The 22,659-nt window shown below is 40.7% G+C and overlaps 1 protein-coding gene across 5 annotated transcripts in view; it reads left to right on the top strand.

The window, feature by feature from the left end:
* Positions 1–22,659, top strand: part of MYO6 (myosin VI) — a 208,312-nt gene that overhangs the window by 172,436 nt on the left and 13,217 nt on the right. For 2 of the 5 annotated variants that reach the window (XM_069974661.1, XM_069974662.1), the window contains exons 26-31: positions 863–1,071; positions 1,183–1,261; positions 5,881–6,041; positions 12,614–12,655; positions 13,082–13,111; positions 15,110–15,148. In XM_069974661.1, the coding sequence (XP_069830762.1) occupies positions 863–1,071; positions 1,183–1,261; positions 5,881–6,041; positions 12,614–12,655; positions 13,082–13,111; positions 15,110–15,148 (560 nt within the window). The remainder of the gene's footprint in view (positions 1–862; positions 1,072–1,182; positions 1,262–5,880; positions 6,042–12,613; positions 12,656–13,081; positions 13,112–15,109; positions 15,149–22,659) is intronic. The other 3 variants (XM_069974664.1, XM_069974665.1, XM_069974663.1) reach the window with 2 other exon arrangements.

Consider the following 22,659-nt stretch of genomic DNA (forward strand, 5'->3'; position numbering starts at 1 on the left):
TATATATATTTATATATATATATAATTTCTTTTTTTTTTACCTTTAGCTTAAAGGGGTTGGCCACTTTATAGTAAAATTGCTTAGCGTACAGTATTAGTAAGTGTACTCACAGCCCTTACGGACAGCAGCTCCCTGTGGACCTCATAGAACTACAATCAGACTCCCCTTCCCCAAGCTGTGCTATCCTGCTCTGTGGTAAGTCTGTCCATAAGATGGCCAACATGGAGGAGCATGTGATCATGCCCCACCCACAGTGTCCACCATTGAGCCTGTATATGCCTATGGAGGACACTGGGGGCAGGGCATGGTCACGTGCTCCCCCATGTCGGCCATCTTATGGACAGACTCACCACAGAGCAGGACAGCACAGCCTGGAGGAGGGGAGTGGCAGGATTAGCCGCAGGACCCCCACAGGAAGGCATTTTCCTCCTAGTTGTGGTGACATCACAACCCGGGGAGAAAATGCCTGGCCGCTCAACCAAACATTAACCGGAGCGGAGTCCCACCCCAGTCACTGACTGGATGAGCGGGCCAGTCCATCACCTGGGTCGTGACGCGTCAGCTCCGGAGATTCTGGAGCCTGGCGAGTGTCCCTTAGCCAGTTCCTCCACTCACTGCAGGAATGGGGAAAGGTAAGTTAGTACTTGTAATCACATTTCCCCCCTGACGACTGCAGTTCTCTGCACAGTAAGTGGCAAGGGTGCTGCTGTGTGGGCCATAAACACCATGCACATCATTCTTGGGATCTTGGGGGGTGTCATGTCAAGTGTGGTTACTGGTCACATAAAATATCAATCGGATGTTTGTCATGTTTTATTCTACATCTTTTTGCCTTGCTAATTTTTAAAAATGATTTCTTAGACCACATTAATGACCCGTGACCAGATTGGAAAAGAATACGATGCTCTTGTGAAGAGCTCAGGTCGGCTCCTAGATGCCTTACAGAAGAGGAAGAAAGAGGAGGAGGAGGCCGAACGCTTGCGTCGTATTCAGGAAGAGATGGAACGGGAGAGGAAAAGACGCGAGGCGGAAGAGGAACTACGAAGAAAAGAGGAAAATGAGAGGAGACTGTGAGTTTAGGCAGCATAGAGTATTGTTTAGGAAGTGGTAAACTTTTGTGGTATTTTTTACAGATAGTGCCGATAGCAATGTCTCCAACCCGTATTGTTTTCTTTTTGTAGGAAAGCTGAGATTGAGGCAAAAAGGAAGCAAGACGAAGAAGACCGGAAAAAGAGGGAAGAGGAAGAAAGGAGAATCCAGGTATGTCGTAAAACTGTCCATGAGACAATAGTGTAGCAGTCTCTGGACGTTTAGGCACTGATCAGCAGTCACAAGTCCCCCACCTTACAGATTATGGGAGTAGTAGTAGTGCAGTCAACACACTCTTTTATTGTCAGATAACGTGCTTCGAGGTAGGACCTTTTCATCATGGATACTGATCTGATGAAGAGGTCCGACCTTGAAACACGTTATTTGACAATAAAAGTGTGTTTCTGACTGCACTACTACTAGTCCCATCATCTGTAAGCGCCCAGACATCCATAAACTGCTCTACGATTGTATCTCCAACGTGCTATCCCCTTCTGTAAAACTGTCGACGTAACTCCTATCATTGGTGAACTTTTGTTGGATATTTTATATATAGGGGGATATTTTATGAAAATTACGACAGGGGAGTACGCCAGGGAGAAGGCACAGATTGGCCCCTTCTCCATGACGTATGTGTGCCGTATACCCTGCTCGCCCGATGGGTGGGCGGGGCGGCATGGCAAGGTGGGGAGGAGGTGTGGCTATTTATCATGATAAATCACGACCCAAATCTACACCTGCTGGAAGCATTTGGTACACTGGGCGCACCTTTGGGCCGTAAATACATATAGAGTAAAATCCCAGAACAAAACCATTTCCAAGCTCCCTCTCCGTTCATCTCCTTCACCTTTTCTTTCTGTCCTTGTGTCGTCTTATTCATTATTTCATCATCTACTGTAACTAAATTCCAGATGTCACAGACACTCTAGCTGACTGAATCTTGACTCTTTCAGTCATCACAGCTCCGTTTTGACTCATTACTCCCCAGCTCCGGCATATGTCATTAATCCTCTTCTGGAAAGAGAAAATTGTTTCGTAGCACTTTTCCTGATCCTTTAAGCAAAGATCATGACAAACCTTCTGCTATTTCAGACTCATCTCTCTCCTCCGATAAAAATGTTTGGCCTTCGTCACCTACTGTCATTATGAACTTCACCTATCGTCTTATCCTGTGCGAATCAGTTACTTACCAGCATTTCTTAAGTCTTAAGCTATACCCATGATATAGCTGTAAGTTGAATTTCTGTTCACTTGACAGCTGTCTTCCCTCAATTGCCTCCCACCATAAAATCCATATATACAGTCACACTTCTCGAAGGCCGGTTCAGGTTATTATATTTAAATTTTGCACCATCACTTCCTAAATTACCTTTTGGCAACAGACCCCATAGCCTTTATCATGGCTGTGGCTATATACTGGCTTATATTGTTAAAGTGTCACTGTCGTTTAATTTATTTATTTATTTTTTTTGCAGAAATCATTAGTACAGGTGATTTTAAGCAACTTCATGATTCTCTTGTGGAAAGGGGAGGGGTGGACGAGATGAGGCTCCAACAAAGAGTTAATTTACAGCTACATCACCGGCTATCTCCACTGAAGTCAGCACTGACCTCTGAATATTCTTTCACACAGGTTCTGCTGTGTAATCCTTTGTTCTCTGCTCTCTGCTGGCGACTAATCTCCCTCCTCCCCCTCCCTCTCCATAGGTTACACAGGGCTCGACTGATGTAAAAAAGTCGAGATTTCCTGATAATGAGCAGTAAATGAGACAGAGTAGGGGGGGGGGGGGGGAGACCTGGGGACAGTCTCTTTGAGGGTAGCTTCACACGTACTGTATCGCTGCGTTTTTGGTGCGATTTTTACATGCGAGTTTTGATTTTCACATGAAAATCATGTGAAAATCAAAACGCGCATGTAAAAAACGCAGCGCTAAAAACGCAACATTAAATACGCAGCGATACGGTACGTGTTAAGGCACCCTGAATGTAGATAATGCCATATTTGTCTAATAAACCTGATTACAAAGTTTCTTAAAATCGTCTGTACTATTGATTTCTGGAGAAAAACAAAAAACAAAACAAACAGTGACACTTTAAGTACTTTACTAGACTGAAATCCTTAAAGGGGTTGTTCACTAAAAATTTTCTTTCAAATCAACTGGTGCTAGAAAGTGCCAGAAATTTGTAATTTACTTCTTTCAGTACTTATAAGTTGCTGTTTGTCATGCAGGAAGTAGTGTGTTCTTTCCAGTCTGGACAGAAGGAAAGATTTTCTATGGGGATTTGCTGCTGCTCTGGACAGTTCCTGACATGTTTTCAAATCAACTGGTGCCAGAAAGTGCAAGAGATTTGTAATTATCAGTACTTATCAGCTGCTGTATGTCCTGCAGGAAGTGGTGTATTCTCTCTAGTCTGACACAGTGCTCTCTGCTGCCACCTCCGTCCATGTCAGGACATGTCTGTCCAGAGCAGTAGCAAATTCCCATAGGAAACCTTTCCTGCTCTCCAGACTGGAAAGAATGCTGGACATACAGAAGCTGATAAGACTCGACATTTTTTAATAGAAGTAAATTACAAATCTCTGTCACTTTCTTGCACCAGTTGATTTGAAAGAAGAAGAAAAAAGTTGGTGAACTACCTCTTTAAGTATCTCGGGAGTTTCTTCACTTATTTTTTTTATTAAGGATCATAATTTCCACTATATGTTCCCTGCATAAAATCCATATAATTGCAGCCATTGTCATTCTGCTACACCACCCTGTTTAATGCTGTCTTTTATAACATGCAGGAATTCATTAATTCTTTTCTGCTATCATCCATCAGCGTCACATAGAAAACGTGTTCCTTAATTGTATGGCTGAGAGTTGCCTTAGTAATATTCCTTTGTGTTATCCTGATATGATTAACATTTGTGCCGTGCAAGATTTAAGGCTTTTGATAAGTATAATGGTCTATGTAAAACTGCTAATGTGCGATTGTGCAGCATGAAAGGATACAGAATTATTTGGCTTATGTTGCTTTAAGTTGCAGCAAAGGAGCAATATGCTTCACATTTGAGTTTGTGTTCTGTTACTGCCCAAGTAAATATATCCGATTATTATCTCAAAGGGGTTGTTCACCAATTTTTCTTTTTCTTTCAAGTCAACTGGTGCCAGAAAGTGCCAGAACTTTTAAATTTACTCCTATTAAAAAAAAATCTTGAGTTTTCCTGTACTTATCAGCCTCTGTATGTCCTGCAGGAAGTGGTGTATTCTCTGCAGTCTGACACAGTACCTTCTGCTGCCACCTCTGTCCGAGAGAGGAACTGTCCAGAGCAGCAGCAAATCCCCATAGATTACCTCTCCTGCTCTGGACAGTTCCTGTCTCGGACAGAGGTGGCAGCAGAGAGCACGGTTTCACACTAAAAAAAGAATACACCATTTCCTGCAGGACATACAGCAGCTGGTAAGTACTGGAAGACTTCATATGTTTAAATAGAAGTAAATTACAAATCTATATAACTTTCTGACACCAGTTGATTTGAAAGAAAAAGGTTTTCGCCGGAGTACCCCGTTAAGGTAAAGCTGTGGTACTGCACACTAAGCTGCACAGTAGGCCGAGAAGTTAAAAAAGGGAATGTTTTTTTTAATAAAGTTTTATATAGCTCCATGAGAAAAATGTAAAGAAAAAAAAAATTATTTCACAGGAATATTCCTTTAATATTATAAACATGGATTGAGAATTGAGGCAGTATAGTTTATCACGAGGACTCTGCATTTCTGTCTGAGGATCATTGTATAGGTTAAAAATCCTCTTTTGATCACGCATCAGACAGATGCTATTACTTGCTGCAGGGTATGTCTTGATTAAAACAGCAGTGGTGCTCTCGTATTGGCAAGGACATAAGCAGTATGAATTGTGTTGATATCGTTCAGGCATCCTCAAGCTGTGAGTGTACTGTGTAAGTCTACTATCCCCTCCAAGTTTGCTGCACACATGCACATGTAGGCCTAGCAGGATATACAGAGACATGTAGGCTTTCCAGGATATACAGAGACATGTAGGCTTTCCAGGATATACAGAGACATGTAGGCTTTCCAGGATATACAGAGACATGTAGGCCTCTCAGGTTATACATAGACATGTAGGCTTTCCAGGATATACAGAGACATGTAGGCTTTCCAGGATATACAGAGACATGTAGGCTTTCCAGGATATACAGAGACATGTAGGCTTTCCAGGATATACAGAGACATGTAGGCTTTCCAGGATATACAGAGACATGTAGGCTTTCCAGGATATACAGAGACATGTAGGCTTCCCAGGATATACAGAGACATGTAGGCTTCCCAGGATATACAGAGACATGTAGGCTTCCCAGGATATACAGAGACATGTAGGCTTTCCAGGATATACAGAGACATGTAGGCTTTCCAGGATATACAGAGACATGTAGGCCTAGCAGGATATACAGAGACATGTAGGCTTCCCAGGATATACAGAGACATGTAGGCTTTCCAGGATATACAGAGACATGTAGGCCTAGCAGGATATACATAGACATGTAGGCTTCCCAGGATATACAGAGACATGTAGGCTTCCCAGGATATACAGAGACATGTAGGCTTCCCAGGATATACAGAGACATGTAGGCTTTCCAGGATATACAGAGACATGTAGGCTTTCCAGGATATACAGAGACATGTAGGCCTTGCAGGTTATACATAAGCATGTAGGCTTAGATGATGTCATTCTTACCGTTCAACATTGTTTTGTCTTACCTTTGTTTTATTCACTTGCTTACAAAACAGGCAGAGGTGGAGATGCAGCTGGCTAAAGAACGCGAGGAGCAATCCCAGCAGCAAACTATTCTTGAACAAGAGCGTAGAGATCGTGAGCTTGCCATGAGAATAGCTCAGAGTGAAGCTGAGCTCATCAATGAAGAGTTTGGTCCAGACTCAGCACTACGCAGGTATCTACTCACATTGTTTTCTCAACCCTATCTCTTTTTGGTTTTTTTGTTTTTTATTATTGCAGTTGTGCTATTTTTTACTAAATGCTTCTTATAAAAAAAAGTACAAATTATTTCCGCATATGAGCTTTAGTGTTAGAGGGAACCTGCTTACTAGACATTGAGTCACTAAGGTGGTATCTGGTGATTTCTACCTGCCCCACTGACCTTAATTCAAAGATCTCTTCCTAGACCTATCAATGAGAGTTAGTCAAAGCTGGTGGGGTAGGAAGGGGACACCAGGGATCTCTGAGATGATGCGTGGTTCAAGTGGCACAAAAGTGTTGAAAGGTTCCCTTAAAATGAACTGGTCAGGAATTTTTTAAAAGCCACTCTTTACCTCTTTTTTTTGTGCTAGGAGATTCTAGTTCAGTTTTAACATTTAAAGGGAACCAACACCATGAAAATACTACCTAAGCTATTGGCGTCATGTAATAGATCAGAAGGCACTGAGCAGATTGATATATATCTTAATAGGAACAGATTTAGTATAACTTATAATTAATTGATAGAAATCTCTGATGTTTCCATGCTAAAGGGTTCAGTCCATTGAGTTACTCCGCCCACTTGACTCCATAACTCAGAATGATCAGGGATTTCAATCAATATGTTACAAGTTATACCAAATCTTTTCCCACAAAGATATATATCAATCTGCTCAGCTCTTCCTGCTCTATAACATGATGGCGATAGATTAGATACCATTGTCTTGGTGTCAGGTTCCCTTTAAGTTCCTATTTGAGGTAGAGATATCGAAGGAAATGAATGAAAACTATTGCATACTCCCCATGGACAAAACCTACTATTTTTTTTCCTTTCCACCATCCATATCTCTTTCTATGTAACACATTTTTCACGTCTAGACAGCTATTCATCCCAACTTACCTATAAACATGGAGACCTTTGCAAAGAGGTAAGAGATATAAGCCACTACTAGACCTTTCTGGCAGTGGCTTTTCTATTACACGAAGAAAGGAACAAACATGAAATCCAACATGCTTGTTTCTTCTTTCCCTGACATCTGCTGTTGGGTTGACTTCACCCATTGATCCCAATGGTAATATGGTACCTGTAAATCCTGCAAAATGGTTACAGCCTATAGATGGTAGCATTGATCTTACAAGGTACCACCCCTAATCTTCAGCAGGTGGCTGACCGTCTTTTTTTTAGAATTTTTTTTTTTTTTAGGCACATTTCAATAATACGTGTTACGTTTTATCCCATTTCGATGTCTGTAATGATCCCAGAAATTAAAGCTTGGCTCATTATCCGGTGCTAATAGTTTTTGCTTTTTATCTAGTTATTGGTACTTTTGAAAGTGACTTTGTTTAACAATCACTGAAAGTTCCAGCAGTTCTGTTTGAAATCATTTCATTCACATTATACAGAGCCTGGAGCCAGTCTTTGGTGAATATATTAACCTTATAGCATCATCTACTCTGGATCTCCCAGTACAAAGCAAAGATGATTTAATCTCTACACTTCTTAACCCCCTGCTAGTCTTGATAAAAGGTATATGTAAGCTTCTGGGCACCAAAGGGATTCATTTAGGTGGAATCTAGTTTCGCTAGATTCACGTTTCTACCTCCCGTTCGCTTGTTTCAACTTTTGACGTGATTTATGTGTTACGGCTACGTTGTTGTCCTTGGAATATATCAATTTCTCTGGGATTGGGAAGTGAACTGTAATGAGTAGAACTTGTTTCCCGGTCCGTATGTTTGGTGTTTGATTAATTTACTGTGCCACCTTATTCTTTGCTGGGGTGATGGTGCAGTGACTCATGATCGCACACGCACTCTGTGACAAATAGATTGTTATTTCTTGCTCATCGCAGGTAGCTGACTGAGAACACTTCGGCGCTCGTTTAGCCTAGATGCGAGGACTATAATCTAGTTTTGCTCTTATAATTTTGGCTTTAATTACTCTCGGTTTTCACTTTTTTGTTATCTTCTGTTTTTTTAATAATTTTTTTTTTATACATTTTCAAGCCAAGCAAGATCACAAGAGCAGGACTGTGTGACTGATTGCAACCCCCCCCCCCAAAGCATACAATATCTTTCTCAGGTTTGATAAGTCAGGGTCTGTTTAAACGTTAGATTTTTCTCTCTATTTGAGTCCACTATTTTTCATCCCTAATCCACAAAATTCCTTCCATATCGCATCTGTGTTTTTTGCTTATCCACAAAAATAATAAAAATTGTACTTCAAGCGAATGTACCTGATGGTACATTTGCTTTAAGTGCTGCACATGAATAGAATAGCGCCAGTGTGGGGAAGTCGCTACCATGGTCCTTTTTTTTGAGCTGCGGCTGGGTTCGTATGGATGATGGTGATCTATTACCGAGCACCGGCCTAGGCTGAAGAACTGGAGGCGGGCCAGCCAGTTGGCCCCCAGTGGGACGAAACAGTCTCCCCCTCTGTGATGCAGCTCCATTTGAATCAATAGAGCCGCTTCATAAGGGGAGGGGTTCCTTCCATTGGAGGCAGGCCGGCCCGCCTTCAGAACCTCATTTCAGGCTGGTGCTCAGTTTCACAGGAACCTGGTCGCGGTTCATAAAAAAGGAATGCAGCACCGGCCTCCCTGCGCCGATGTCGTTCTATTCATGTGCAACACTTAAAGCGAATGTAACTGATGGTACATTTGCTTTTAATAATATTATAGTCACTATTTGCGGATTGCGGATCTGATTTTTATTTTTTTTTGCAAATCACATCCGCAAAAATATAGATCCCATTGAGTTCTATTGGTGGGTCAGTGGAGGACTTTCTGTCCTCACTAGAGCCTGTCCTTTTTTTTTTTTTTTTCTTTTTTTGCGGCACGGATCATGGCCCTGTACACACCTACAGGTCTTCAAATTGGGCCATTAAAATACACTGACTTTTTTCTGTCTGCGGACGTGTAAATAGGGCCTAATAAAACTTGAAAACCGAACCCCACTTCTTCCTTACAGGTGTGCTAATGATAGATGCAAAGTGTAGGTAAGAGGCGCAGAGGTGTAGTCCCCAGACAGCAATAGACTCATAGACAAAATTTATACGGCTTAATCTTATTATTCACCGAGATAAACTTATCTGTTTGCAAATCGTCTTCATAAAACAGATCATGGCAGGGAGAACTATGTGCATATTAATGTGCCTTGTTTATATCATGCTGATGATGCTGCAAGGGGAAAGTCGATTAGTAAACCATTAATATTTATAGTTCTTAATTTGCCCGCACCTCATTAGCAACTTTTCGGAATTAACAGATCTGCTGTTCGTCGTGACTTTCTGAGTGATACGGATTCTGGGCTGTCTGCAAACTCCTACTTTTGCATCCTGTACTTTCTAATATGACGTATGTGTTCTATACAGATAGTGGTTTATTAAATGCATTTCATGTGTGAGAGAGCTAATCTCTTCCCGGAGGAAATAAGACCTGAAAGAAATACATGTTGGCAGATGCTGCTTTAACTTAAAACAAGGTCACTGAAAAAAATTGCAGAGAACAAAGTCTTTTTCTCCCCCCCCCCCAACCATTTCTTAATATAATTCCACCATAAACTTATTTACGACACTTATCCCAATTTGTGGCACGCGTATGTGAAGCTAAAACACTAGCCCATTTGTAAAGCAAATATCTGCCCTTTATAGATAACGGAAGAGTGCAAAGCCAAAGACGTAAACCCCAGTACAGTTCAATTCCATTTAATAGTTTCCTCTGTTTAGCCATATTTCAGCCGTTAACTCCTATTGCCTTCTCCTTGGGAAACTGAACATATAGATAACAGGTCACAGAGTGTGATTTTTCCCGTCACACAAACAGCTATTTGCATAAAGACAAAATATAAAAAAGAAAAATTTTCAAAATGCAAAGCTTCTACACTGTGTGCATATTAAATCGACTCCTATAGAATGCTTGGAAAGACTATGGATGAGATACTGCCAACGTAGGGGAATAAACCTCCGTAATGAGATGTTTTTGTAATACATACATTCTATTTTCTGCCATGAATCCCTTTACCCTAATAACAAGCTGATTGTTCCATATGTTCATTCAACCTTTTAGTCCTTGTGTTCTACCCTGCTGTCAGTGACTACAAATGTGAACAGAGAGCTCTAAGCATAACCTGTCACATCCTTTGTTGCATACAGTTGGAGATTACGGACAAGTCTATGTGTCGAGTTTTTATAACATTCTCAAATTATTAAGGGCCTTTTATGAGTCTGTGGATTTTGGCTCGCTAAGATTTGTGGTGGTGTTTTTCTGGCCTCCAAAAAAACCAACACCACCAGAAATAGTTCCATGGCTGATTTTTTAGCATGTTTTTGAGTTGAATTTTTTTTTTTTTTGCAATATCAATAACTTGCAAGGGGATTCATTCATAAAACAGCATGCTCATATTGGGTTAATTAGAACGTTCTCAGAGTTAATTGAGTAATTGCCTTGTGTGTTCATCCTAGCGTAAACATACTAATTGACCCAATATGAGCATACTGTGTTTCAATATGACTTTTAATTTGACTTTTTACAGCATATTTTTGTTTTATCGTTGCTATTGTAAACAAAAAATAGCAAAATTAGAGTTAAAATATGCTGTGTTAAGTTAATATACTGTAAAGAAGCTGGCGGCTGTAATGCAATAGACCCAATCCACTTCCCATATATTGTGTTATAGCCACCAGATTCTTTACTATACATTTACTCAACACAGCATATTTTCATTTGAATTTTGCTGCTTTTTGTTTACAACAGCAACACCGAACAGAAATATGCTGTTTTAGTGCATTTTGTGTAGGGTTGGGTTCGGCCAGTTCGGTTCTATTAAAGTCTATGGGAGAGAAATGCTACAGTTTGCTGCAAAAAAAGCCACAACCTCAGCACTGAGCCCCAATAACGCCAGAGAGGAGAGAAAAAGGCCACAGACAAAAAAAAAGCCATGTATGTATGGCATTTCATAAAAGTCCATTGACTCCCAGCTAACATCTGGCCGTGGGCTTTTTTGCTCAAAAAATGCCATGTCGTTGCGATTTTGCCTAATTTGGAGGCAGTGTGAAACCAGCCTCATACAATGTCCAGAAGGCTAATATGGGCCCATATACATCCTTCGGCACAACAGGGTTGTTTACTAGAAACCCTGCTTGCAGAAGTCAACATTCTCAAACAAAATTACAGTGTGTTAATATACTGTAAGGCTATGTTCACACAACGTACTATTTTTTAAAAGAATGGCTGCTGTTTTCCATTAAAACAATGGCTGTTCTTTTCATACTGCAACGTCATGCATTGAAGTCAATGGAACAACGATGTATTAAACAATGGCTGTTGTTGCATTGACTTGAATGCATATTGTTGCAGTATAAAAGAGCGGCTGTTTTAAAAAATAGTACGTTGTGTGAACATAGCCTAAAGATTAAACATAAAGAACGCTCTAGCTAGGCTAGATGAGTTTTCAGTAATCATTTGTTATTATTGTGGAATTGTTATACTACTAATGCACCTGTCAAGAAAAAGAATGCAGTGCATCTCGGTGATTATATACTTTAGAGCGACTCTGTACCCACAATCTGCCGCCACGCCCCCCCCCCCCCCCCCAAAACCACTTGTACCTCCAGATAACTGCTTTAATTGAAGATCTGACCTGGTGTCCGTTCAGCAGGTGATGCAATTATTGTCCTAAAAGACAACTTTTAAACTTGCAGCCCGTGTTAAATTGGCGTGGCCTAGAGTACCCATGCTTTAGGCCTGCAACGCCTCTCCGTCCCTCCTCCCCACCCTCTTCATCATTAGGAATGCTCCTGGGCAGGATTTCTCCTAATAATCATTTGTCTGAACACTGCACATGTGTTAGATCGTTAAGGCACCAGTGCAGTGTTCAGACATGTGATGAATAGGAGAAATCCTGCAGGCATTCCTAATTATGAAGAGGGCGGGTAGGAGGGACGGAGTGGCGGTGCAGGCCTAGGGCACACATACTGTAGGCCACACCAGTTTGACACAGGGCTGCAAGTTTAAAAGTTGTTTTTTAGGACAATAACTGCATCACCTGCCGAACTGACCCCAGGACAAATCTTGGATTAAAAGCGGCTATCCGAAGGTACAAGCAGTTTGGGGTGGGCAATTTGTGGGTACAGAGTCACTTTAACAGTTGACATCATTATTTCTCATGTGTTTGTTATAAATGACTAGTTTTCTGTATTAGTGTAGGAACCTTTTAGTAGAAGTGATACAGTCACATGCCTACATGTTATTGTTATAATGGCCACAACATCTATATCTAAGGCCCCGTTCCCACTGAGCAAAACTAGTGGAAAAAGCCGCGGAATGCCGTTAGCCTCCCACTCATAATGGGAGTCTATGGGAGGTGCGCGCTCCCGTTCATTCTTCAGCGCGGACAGAGCAGGAGCGTGCACCTCCCATAGACTCCCATTATGAGCGGGAGGCTAACTGAATTCCGCTAGTTTTACTCAGTGGGAACGGGCCTAAGTGTCTATTTCTCTTGTGCTCTGTACATTATCTGGACAAATACACAACCAATTCTTTATTCCTGCAGCATAAAACCAGAACTCGCTGTGCCCTGTGCAGCAGATGCCAAGTAAGAGATGTCTTATACGCACGCGAATTTTTTAATCATCTTAGACCTGCATGTGTGATTTTAACTCTATGTAATGGAAATTTTTAAAAAAGTTAAAAAAAAAATCAATTCAGATGAAAAGGCAATTAGAGAATTCATAACGTTCCATTCACATTAAAGGCTTTGTGGGGGGGCTCTGGAAATAATTATTAGAGAAAGGGTTTCTTAATTATTGCTAATTTTATTTTTGCTAATCACGTTATCCTGTAAAAGACTTGAAAAGATTAAAGTGAGCTGGAAAATATAATCCTTTGCCGAGTTCCAGCAGAGATCATTATATATTGAATCAAAGCAGAGACGACACATGAAGAGAATTATCAAATCAGAGATTGCCAAAATCTGGTCTTTAAAGCAGTTAAACTAATGGAGCTTGTCTTCTGTTTTCAGGGCCGGTGGAGAAAAGACCAAAATGACAATGTATGTTTTTTCATTTGACCCATCTGTCTTGCAGCGATCAGTACTTTTTTGTATGTAATTTGCGGTCTGTGTACATTCTGCATATTTTTGTAGCAATATAGATGTGTTAGGGCCCTATTCCACTGGACGATTATCGTTTGCATATCATTAACGATTAACGATCGCAAACGACCACTATTGCGAAAGACCTGAAAACGTTCACTCATTTCCATTGAACGATAATCGTTACTTATGATCGTAATTGCGATCGTTTTTTCTTCGCTATTTATTCGCTATTGCATTCGTATCTATTGCGAACGACCGAACGATGTCTTATTCAACGCGAACGATTTGCGAACGAGCAACGATAAAAATAGGTCCAGGTCTTATAAAGCGATCAACGATTTCTCGTTCGGTCGTTAATCGTTAACTGCATTTCAACCGAACGATTATCGTTTAGATTCGAACGATTTAACGATAATCTGAACGATAATCGTCCAGTGGAATAGGGCCCTTACTATGTAGAACATCTACCGGCCATTACCTACCTGTTTAATTGTAGACAGGTGACCCTGCTAGATTCCCTCCTAAAGGACAATGGTACAACTTTCTAAATGACTTATTTTGAGAAATGTAGAGTCTGTGCAACTGGTTTACATAGCTGGCTGTCCCGCAGTTTTTAAGATTGATCTCAGCAACACACTGCTACTAGCTTTGTCTGCTGTTTCTGCTCTCCCTTTCCCTTCTCTTATTATACCAGCAGGGGGAAGAGGAGGTTGTACACAGTGGAAAGGAAGAAAGCATCCAATTCTTCAGGGAAGGCAGATTACACAGACTGTGTTTCATCACAGTGTAAATTGGGAGAAAAGCACAGTCTGTATAGGGAAGGAGAAAATTTAAGCATTACTGTTATTTGGAGTAACTTTTGGCAAGTCTTGCTCCTGAGACCCCCTGCAATCCTGAGATACAGCTAAAGGGGTGTATCACCCAGCATCACTCAGCAGTGTGTGCCACTCCCTGACCAGCAGAACATCAAGTTGGGGGTAGCGTTCATTACGTTCTCATTGCGTCTTGGTACTCAAGGATACCCAAACTTCCTGTTTAAGGATCTAGTGCAGATCCTGTACGTGTGAAGCTTAGGTGAATTCAAACTCAGGAATCTGCACATAGAAATTCCAGCTGATTCTGACGCTTGTGGCCGCGCGCATCTCATCCTGTGCCATAGACTACATTCTATGCACAGGCGGATTCCACCGTCCACCAAAAGAATTGACATGTCAATTCTTTCGACAGATGGCGGAATTCCCATAAAATTGATTCTATGTCACGGGCGGAAATTGCGAGCGAGGACGGGCGACGGAATCAGCCAGAACTTCTCCGCGGGGATTCCTCAGTGTGAATCCACCCTAACAGAGGACCTGGCTGGCATGACAGGTACACTTTAAGAACATAGGTGTTCTAACACAACTTTCAACCAGTTAGTTTCAAAAGCAGTGATGTTATTGGTAAAAATGGACAGCACAGACTTATTTTATTAGGCCATTTTTTTTGCATATATCTCATAGGATTATACAGCTGTTTTAGGCTATGTTCACACAACGTATCTTTTCGTAAAAGTACGGTCGTTGTTGCAATCGGCAACAACGGCCGTGCTTTTTACGTAAAGACACGGTGCTTGGTTTTGATTGGGATCCCGGTAGAAGCGTTTGCACATAGTATATTTTTATTTATTTTTAAGACATAGCTTATTTTTAAGACTGATTCACGCAGCAAATACGTCAAGTGGGTTTGTACCCTAATTGTCACAGTCCTAACCAAAGTATGATACTATAATAAAGAGATATCTCACAGTTGAAGTGGTGACCTTTTTACTTCCTACAGGTGTGGTGCTGTTTTTCCAAGAAAGTAGCTGTGCTTTCTCTAATCCTAGATAACCCCTTTAAGGGTGTTCTTATTGTTTTTATGTCATCATTCCATGTACTTTTTCAATTCAGTTTATTTTATTAACTTTTTATTCAGGGATGAAATGGCCAGAGAAATGTCTGATATTCTGTCTAGGTTGGTGAGACTACGTCCTTGACTTTACATCCTTGAGTAATTAAACACACACTCAATATTCTAGCAAAAACCTTTCCAATAGTGAAATAGTTAATCAACAAAATCCCAAATACATAACCTACATAATGATTAACAAAACCATATTGTACCAAAATGTGTCTTTATTTATAAATCAACTCAATTAGTAAAATCCATAAAATACACAATACACTTCACTGGGACATGCACAGATACATAGAAGAATAGCCAGGGGCACACACTTGGTTGCAGGGGCTTAGCATCAATGTTATTGCAAAGAGTACCGTATTTTCTGGCGTATAAGACAACGTTTTAACCCCCCAAAAAATCATCTTAGGAATCAGGGGTCGTCTTATACGCCGGGTATGGTCGCCCCATATGGTGGGGGAGCTCAAAAATGGCTCCATCTCCACCGTATGGAACAACCACTATAAAAAAAAAAACAACAGTTAACTCACCTGGGGCCCATTTCCGGCAGGCGCGCGTCTCCTGTCCCGTTGTGTGTGTGTGTGTGTGTATATATAGATATATAAATAGTACTGGTGACAGGTAAAAAGCCCACTGATAATAAGCAAAAAAAGTTAGACCAGAGCCCAAAATTATATTAAGGAACAAACCAAGCCTCTGATGCCTCGCTCCACCACACCATTGGGGCCCAAGAATCGCCCGACACGTGTTTCGCTACCCAAAGCTTTGTCAGGAGCATCTGTGCATGTCCCAGTGAAGTGTATTGTGTATTTTATGGATTTTACTAATTGAGTTGATATATAAATAAAGACATTTTTGTTAATCATTATGTAGGTTATATATTCTTGAGTAATTAATTTGAGTAATTTTTGCAAAACTGTAATGCAACCTAATGTCTTGATTTGAAAATTAAAAACCACATTTAATCACTGCAACTATACTTTAGTATAATCTGGTCATCATTTAAAGGAAAATTAAACCTAGAAATGAAGGATAAGCTGAAACAAGAACTCAGTGTTATAGTTGTAATTCTCCAGGGGCCACAAGGGTTACTCTTTAGAGATGAGTGAACTGGGTTCGGGTTCGAGTCGACCCGAACGATCGGCATTTGATTAGCGGCGGCTGCTGAACTTGGATAAAGCTCTAAGGTTGTCTGGAAAACATGGATACAGCCAATGACTATATCCATGATTTCCACATAGCCTTAGGGCTTTATCAAACTTCAGCAGCCACCGCTAATCAAATGCCGAAAGTTCGGGTTCGGATCGACTCGACTCGAGCATGCTCCAGGTTCACTCATCTCTATTACTCTTCCTTTTGTGGCTTATCTACTGTATCTTCTTGCACCATTTCTTGCATTAGATATTTTTCAGTTCTTATTGTCTTTGTGCTTTTTCTGGGTTTAGAGTTCCTTTAATTAAGAGCATGCTCCAATATAACACATTTGATAGAAATGAAACCGTATACTGAAAAGCATCAATAAGGTGCAAATGTGCAAAATGTATGTGGTTTGTCTTTTTAACAGTATTGACTTTTGGAAATTGCAAACTACTTTTTCCTGTTTTTTTTTTTTTTTTTTTTGTGCCACTTTTATACATTGTTCTATGTACATTGCTTAAAAAAATTCATACTTAGCCATGCTGTGGGAGACATGTCAGCAATGTATACTTACCTGTCCCAGGTCGCCCACCTTGCACCCCATCAGCGTTTTGAAAACCTCCAATGATGTGCCGGTCCCAGCGAAAAATGAACGCTAGAGTCTATAATAACTGTCTATTTCCTATGGGAACGGGACATCATTAGATGTTATAAAAACACTGACAGTGTCGTAAAGCGGGCGGCCCTAGAACCGGCAGTGGCAGGAAAGGGGGACAGGTAAGTATACATTACTGATGTGTCCCCTGCAGACCCAGCAGCATGCCCAAGTATAAATTTTTCCCAGACTTTTTAATGATTTTTGTTTTAAACCTCTGTTCCCAAAAGTGACCACACACAGCTAGAGGTAGGTTAAATAACTGTTAAGCCAGTTATTCCCATCCATAGTTGGTTGTTATTCCACAGTACATGTTCAGTGATGCTAGTTAAGGGCCGTTGAACTTTCTCTGTGTGCGGTTCTTTTACGGAATGATTGTTCATGTAATGGCTGCCAGCAGTCTCTAGTCCTAAATACATTTAATTTTTATGTAAACAAAGACTTAACCAATCACATTTGTGTATGCCAAAAAAGTTATACATTGCAATCTGTCCTTAATCATTCAGTGTATATGACACTTTAAAATGTGCAATCCTTGCATGTTTTTGTTTCTGGTATAGATGTGTTCGTGCACTTCACTCTATTTATATGTATGATGACTTTCTTTAATTTTTTGAAATAATGAAAAAAAAAAGTTTATTATGGAATTGTGCAATTCAGGGACTTGTTGTGCCATACAGTTCTTAAAGCATTGCACTATGTATGCTAATTTAATTATGTCTGTATTCCCCTTTTGGTGCCATACTGTGAGATACAGAACAGAGCAGTTGTTTGGGCTAATAATAATATAACAGGATTTACATTGCTCATTAGGTTGTGTTTAGCAGAGATTGCTTTTGCGTCGTGCACGAGACAGGGCATGACATTGACGTGAAATATCTGAGTTCTTCGCTATAGTCGCAAAGCGCTATTAACTCATCTTTCTTCTATTATTTTTAATGAGCGCGCACCACTACGCCTTTTGTTGTAAACAATGCAAATTATTATTACTGGGAAATGTTAAAGGCAAAGTGATAGCTACTGTAGATAATCATGTCAGTAGATTATTTCAGCTAAACCATTGCCAACAGCAAGCTATACAAAGGCTGCACTATGCAGAAAGTACGCGGTAATGCTCGTACAAAAATACAACAGATTATATTAGCCAGTGAAAAGAAATGTATAATATTAAATAATTTATTAGTCCATATGTTTAGAGTGTTTTAGGACTATATATATGCATATCACAGAGCAGTATCACAATTAAAGTATTGTATTGCCTCCCAAAAGTTATACAAATCCCCAATATACACCTATTACAGGAAATGCTTATAAAGTGCTTTTTCCCTGCACGTACTACTGCATCAAGGCTTCACTTCCTGGATAACACGTTGATGTCACTTCCTGGATAACACGGTGATGTCACTTCCTGGATAAAATGGTGATGTCACAACCCGACTCCCAGAGCTGTGCGGGCTGTGGCTGCTGGAGAGGATGATGGCAGGGGGACACTGAGGGACACAGGGCACTGGAGGGACACTAAGCATCCCCCTGCCATCATCCTCTCTAGCAGCCACAGCCCGCACAGCTCTGGGAGTCGGGACGTAACATCACCATGTTATCCAGGAAGTGACATCACCATGTTATCCAGGAAGTGAAGCCTTGATGCAGTAGCAAGTGCAGGGAAAAAAGCATTTTATAAGCATTTCCCGTAATAAGGGTATATTGTTAATTTGTATTACTTTTGGGGGGCTATACAATACTTTAATAAAAAATTTCGACAGACGTCTCCTTTAAAACTTCAATTTTAATATTAATTGGGTTAACCCCTTCACGTCAGTAATATGTATATATACATTCCTACTGCACATACACGTTCCTGTACTCACGGGGGCTTTCTGATGTGAGCGAGAGTGCTGCAGTGATAGCGATCCTGCTCATGTCAGTGTCTGGGGCATTAAGCATCTGTCACTGAGTGATCAGGACCCCAGCAGCCAAGCCATCCTGTTGGATCCGCGATCTATGTGTAGAGTCTGCTCTCAGGCAGGCTGTATACATAGATCGCTGATAACACTGATCTATGCTATGCTTTGGCATAGCATAGATCAGTACATGCAATCTAATGATGGCATATTTTACAGAAAATAAAAGTGTAAAAAAAGTATTAAAAAACCCTTTTAAACCCCCCTCCCAATAAAAGTTTTGAAAAAAACCTTGCCCATTTTAAAAATATAAATAAATAAATAAACATATTACATATCGTAGCGCGCGGAATTGTCCGATCTATTATAATATAACATTATTATTCCAGCACGGTGAACGGCGTAAACGGAAACAAAAAGAAAACACACCAGGATTGCTGATTTTATTAAATTATTATATAACAAATTACTAAAGAGCAATCAATATTTTTGTGTTACACCACTATGATATTAATAAAAAATAGAGATCATGGCGCAAAAAATGACACCCCAACCAGCTCTCTAGTTGGAAAAATAAAAGCGCTATGGCTCTTAGAAGGCGGGGAGGAACATTGCATTAATTTGACCCGGACTTTTGTGCTTTAAAGGGCTCTGTCTTGAAGGGGTTAAAAGTATAAAAACACCACAACAATACAAAACACCTATAACCACAATCGGTGGGTGCATAGGTCAACACGTAGGATATTTATTTCTTAGAAGGGTTACACAGACAGGTAGAGGAAAAGAAAGATATATCCTCCCCGTGTTGACCTAGGCACCCACCGATTATGGTTATAGGGGTTTTTGTGTTGTTGTGACGTTTTTATATTTTTAACCCAAGTATTAAAAGTGAAGTTTTAATTGTGATACGCCGCTGTGATATAGATTTCTGAAATTACGTAGCTTGGGTCTGTGTTGGATTACAATCATTCCAACATCACTGTGACCTGTAGGGTTTCTAGGACATTGCAATTGTTCAGAGCTCATTTTTAGCCCCCCCTCAACCCCCCCCCCCCCCCCCCAAGGCTTACAAAGTCATTTATCAAAGTCAGAATGACCTAAGTTAGTTTTTCATTTCTTTAGTGTGTTGAGGTACATTTGGCTGGGGTTTGAGTAGAATTCCGTTTGATTGAATTGTATTCCTCAGTTTTGCACTGAAAAGGGAAAATACAGTTGTATTTTAAAGGGTAGATTATTACCAGAGGTATGTGTTCACACCATGGAATCTGCACAGATATCATCCTGGGATTTCCGCCGCTCATCGCCCACTTGACTCTCCGCCCATGCCATAGACTCCATTCTATGCTCAGGCAGATTCTGCCGTCCACCCAAAGAATTGACTTTTCAATTCTTTGAGTGGACGGCAGAATCTGCCAGAGCATAGAACAGAGTCTATGAGACCGGCGGAGAGTCAAGCTGGGGCAAGCGGCTGAATCCGCGGGATGTTCATTGAAGTGAATGGAGCTTAATTGCAAATCACACCTGTACTGGAGACAACAGTGGTGCTGTCTCTGGAAGTAGGTGGCCATGGTTTGTAGCGCTGGATAACCCCTTTAACAACCCCAGTATGAATATACTGGGCCTGGGTTGTTTAGAGGTGGGAAAAAAAAAATCTGTTATTTTTTTTATTTTTATTTTTTAAAGAGGACCGGTGGTCAGTAAAAAAAAAAAATATATATATATATATTTTTTTTTTACGGTAGTAGTAGTTTTTATATCCCTTTCTAGCCTTTGTTGCCCTGCTATCTTGTTCCGTACATTTCACTGAGTAGTAAAAGGGTTGGGAACTTTACTGCAAAATGGTTGTGACTGGGAGCCATATAATCACACCACTCTGGACTTTATTCCTGCCCCCGTATGAATATAATTTATGCCCCCTCAGCCTTATAGTCACACCCTCCTGTGTCCAGTATTCCCACCACATTTTGCACTTTTAGGTGAAAGTACAGATAGCCAACCATATAGTAGAATCCATATATGTCAGGAACAGGGTTCTAGCAAGGAAACCTCTTTTGGGCTAACCATAGGGTACTGTATGAGCTGCGTATGTGATGCTGCGGATTTCATGCTGTGTTTAGCTATTGAGGTTTGATTCACACAGCATGGAATACGCTGCATTTACAGCACATGTGAACATACCCCAAATCCTAATTCACTAGTCTGTTGCTTTTCTGGCTCCAGGCAGGATTGCATTTTGGAGCTTACAATACATGATTAATGCAGAGCTCTGCTGTTAGGTCATACGTCTATTACAAATGTCTGTTTCCTTGGCTAAATAGCAGAATTTTAAGGAGAAATGTATATAACAGTGGAAAAAAAGACATTAAATTGCCTAAAATATCCACAATACTTAACTATTTGCAAAGCTAATAGATGCCATGTATTTTTTAAATGAAGGCAATACCCAATAACCTGATGCATCATTTCCATTAACTGCATGATATGAAGTTAGAGGATGTACCATCAGATACATCCTCTTTAATCAGACCCACGGATCAAACGGCGCCGTCATGGGGAAGCCAGTGCCGCGGTCCCTTTTTGGGTCCCCTTTTCCCGTGTACGGCGCCGTTCTATCCACGGTCCCGGGCCTGTGCTGAAGCACAGGAGGAATGCCCTCCCCTCTATGATGCGGCTCCATTTATTCTAAAGGAGCTGCGTCATAGAGGGGAGGGGATTCCCTCCCAGTGGGGGCGGGCCGGCCCGCCTCCTGTGCTTCAGGACCCATGGATAGAACTGTGCCGTACACTGGAAGCGGGCCGTGTACCTGATGATACATCCTCTTTAAGTACAGCGGGTATCTAATGGAAGAACGTCATATGTTAGGATGTAGAAACCAGAAAACCGGAATTATTTTTTTTTCTACACAAAATTTATCTACCTTTAAAGGGGTACTCTGGCTAAATATTTTTCTTTTAAATCAACCCGTGTCACAGTTATATAGCTTTGTAATTTACTTTTATATTTAAAAGTCTTGCAGTACTTATCAGCTGCTGTATGTCCTGCAGGAAGTGGTGTATTCTTTCCATTCTGAAATAGTGCTCTCTGTTGCCACCTCTGTTTGTGACCGGAACTGTCCAGAGCAGTAGCAAATCCCCATAGAAAAACTCTTCTACACAGAGATGGCAGCAGAGAGCACTGTGTCAGACTGGAACAATACATCACTATCTGCAAGACATACAGCAGCTGATAACTACTGGGAGACTTAAGACTTTTAAATAGAAGTAAATTACAAATCTATATAACTTTCAGTTGATTTTTTTTTTTTTTTTTTTTGCCAGAGTACGTGTTTAACTATGAAATAAACATTGGCCAATGAATCCCTGGAAAACTTCTTATTGAGTCAGGTTGTCACCATAAACTAGAAGTGGGGCTGTGTAGGCAGCACAGGAAACCAGATGCCTAGTACACAGTAATCCAGGCACCCAATCATCAAGGCATGAATGCACTGCCCTGGAACAGAGCTCGGAGCTGTGCCATACTGTTCTTCCCTGAAGATATGGGCACTTAACTTAGAAAACGCCTTCCATTCTGCTACCAAGTGCTTTATATTATTTGCGACATTTCTTTTCTATGTTGTGACACTTGATTTTACACCGGCCGCTGTGCCCGAGCAATGTGCCATAAAAGCCAACGAGTGACTAACTGCTGGTAATTCTGATCATTTAGATGTATCATCAGAATACTTCCACTCCGACTGCTTAGAAAAGCATCAAGAATTGAAGGTCTCCGCCGTTCTGTATTCCTACAAAGAAATCAGCTAGTGTATCACACGTTTTATTATTTTGTCAAAAGTGAAAAGTAAAATATACCTTTCAGAGCCCAAACTAAATGTT

This window comes from Dendropsophus ebraccatus, chromosome 6 (genome assembly GCF_027789765.1).
Source record: "Dendropsophus ebraccatus isolate aDenEbr1 chromosome 6, aDenEbr1.pat, whole genome shotgun sequence".
NCBI classification, from domain to species: domain Eukaryota; kingdom Metazoa; phylum Chordata; class Amphibia; order Anura; family Hylidae; genus Dendropsophus; species Dendropsophus ebraccatus.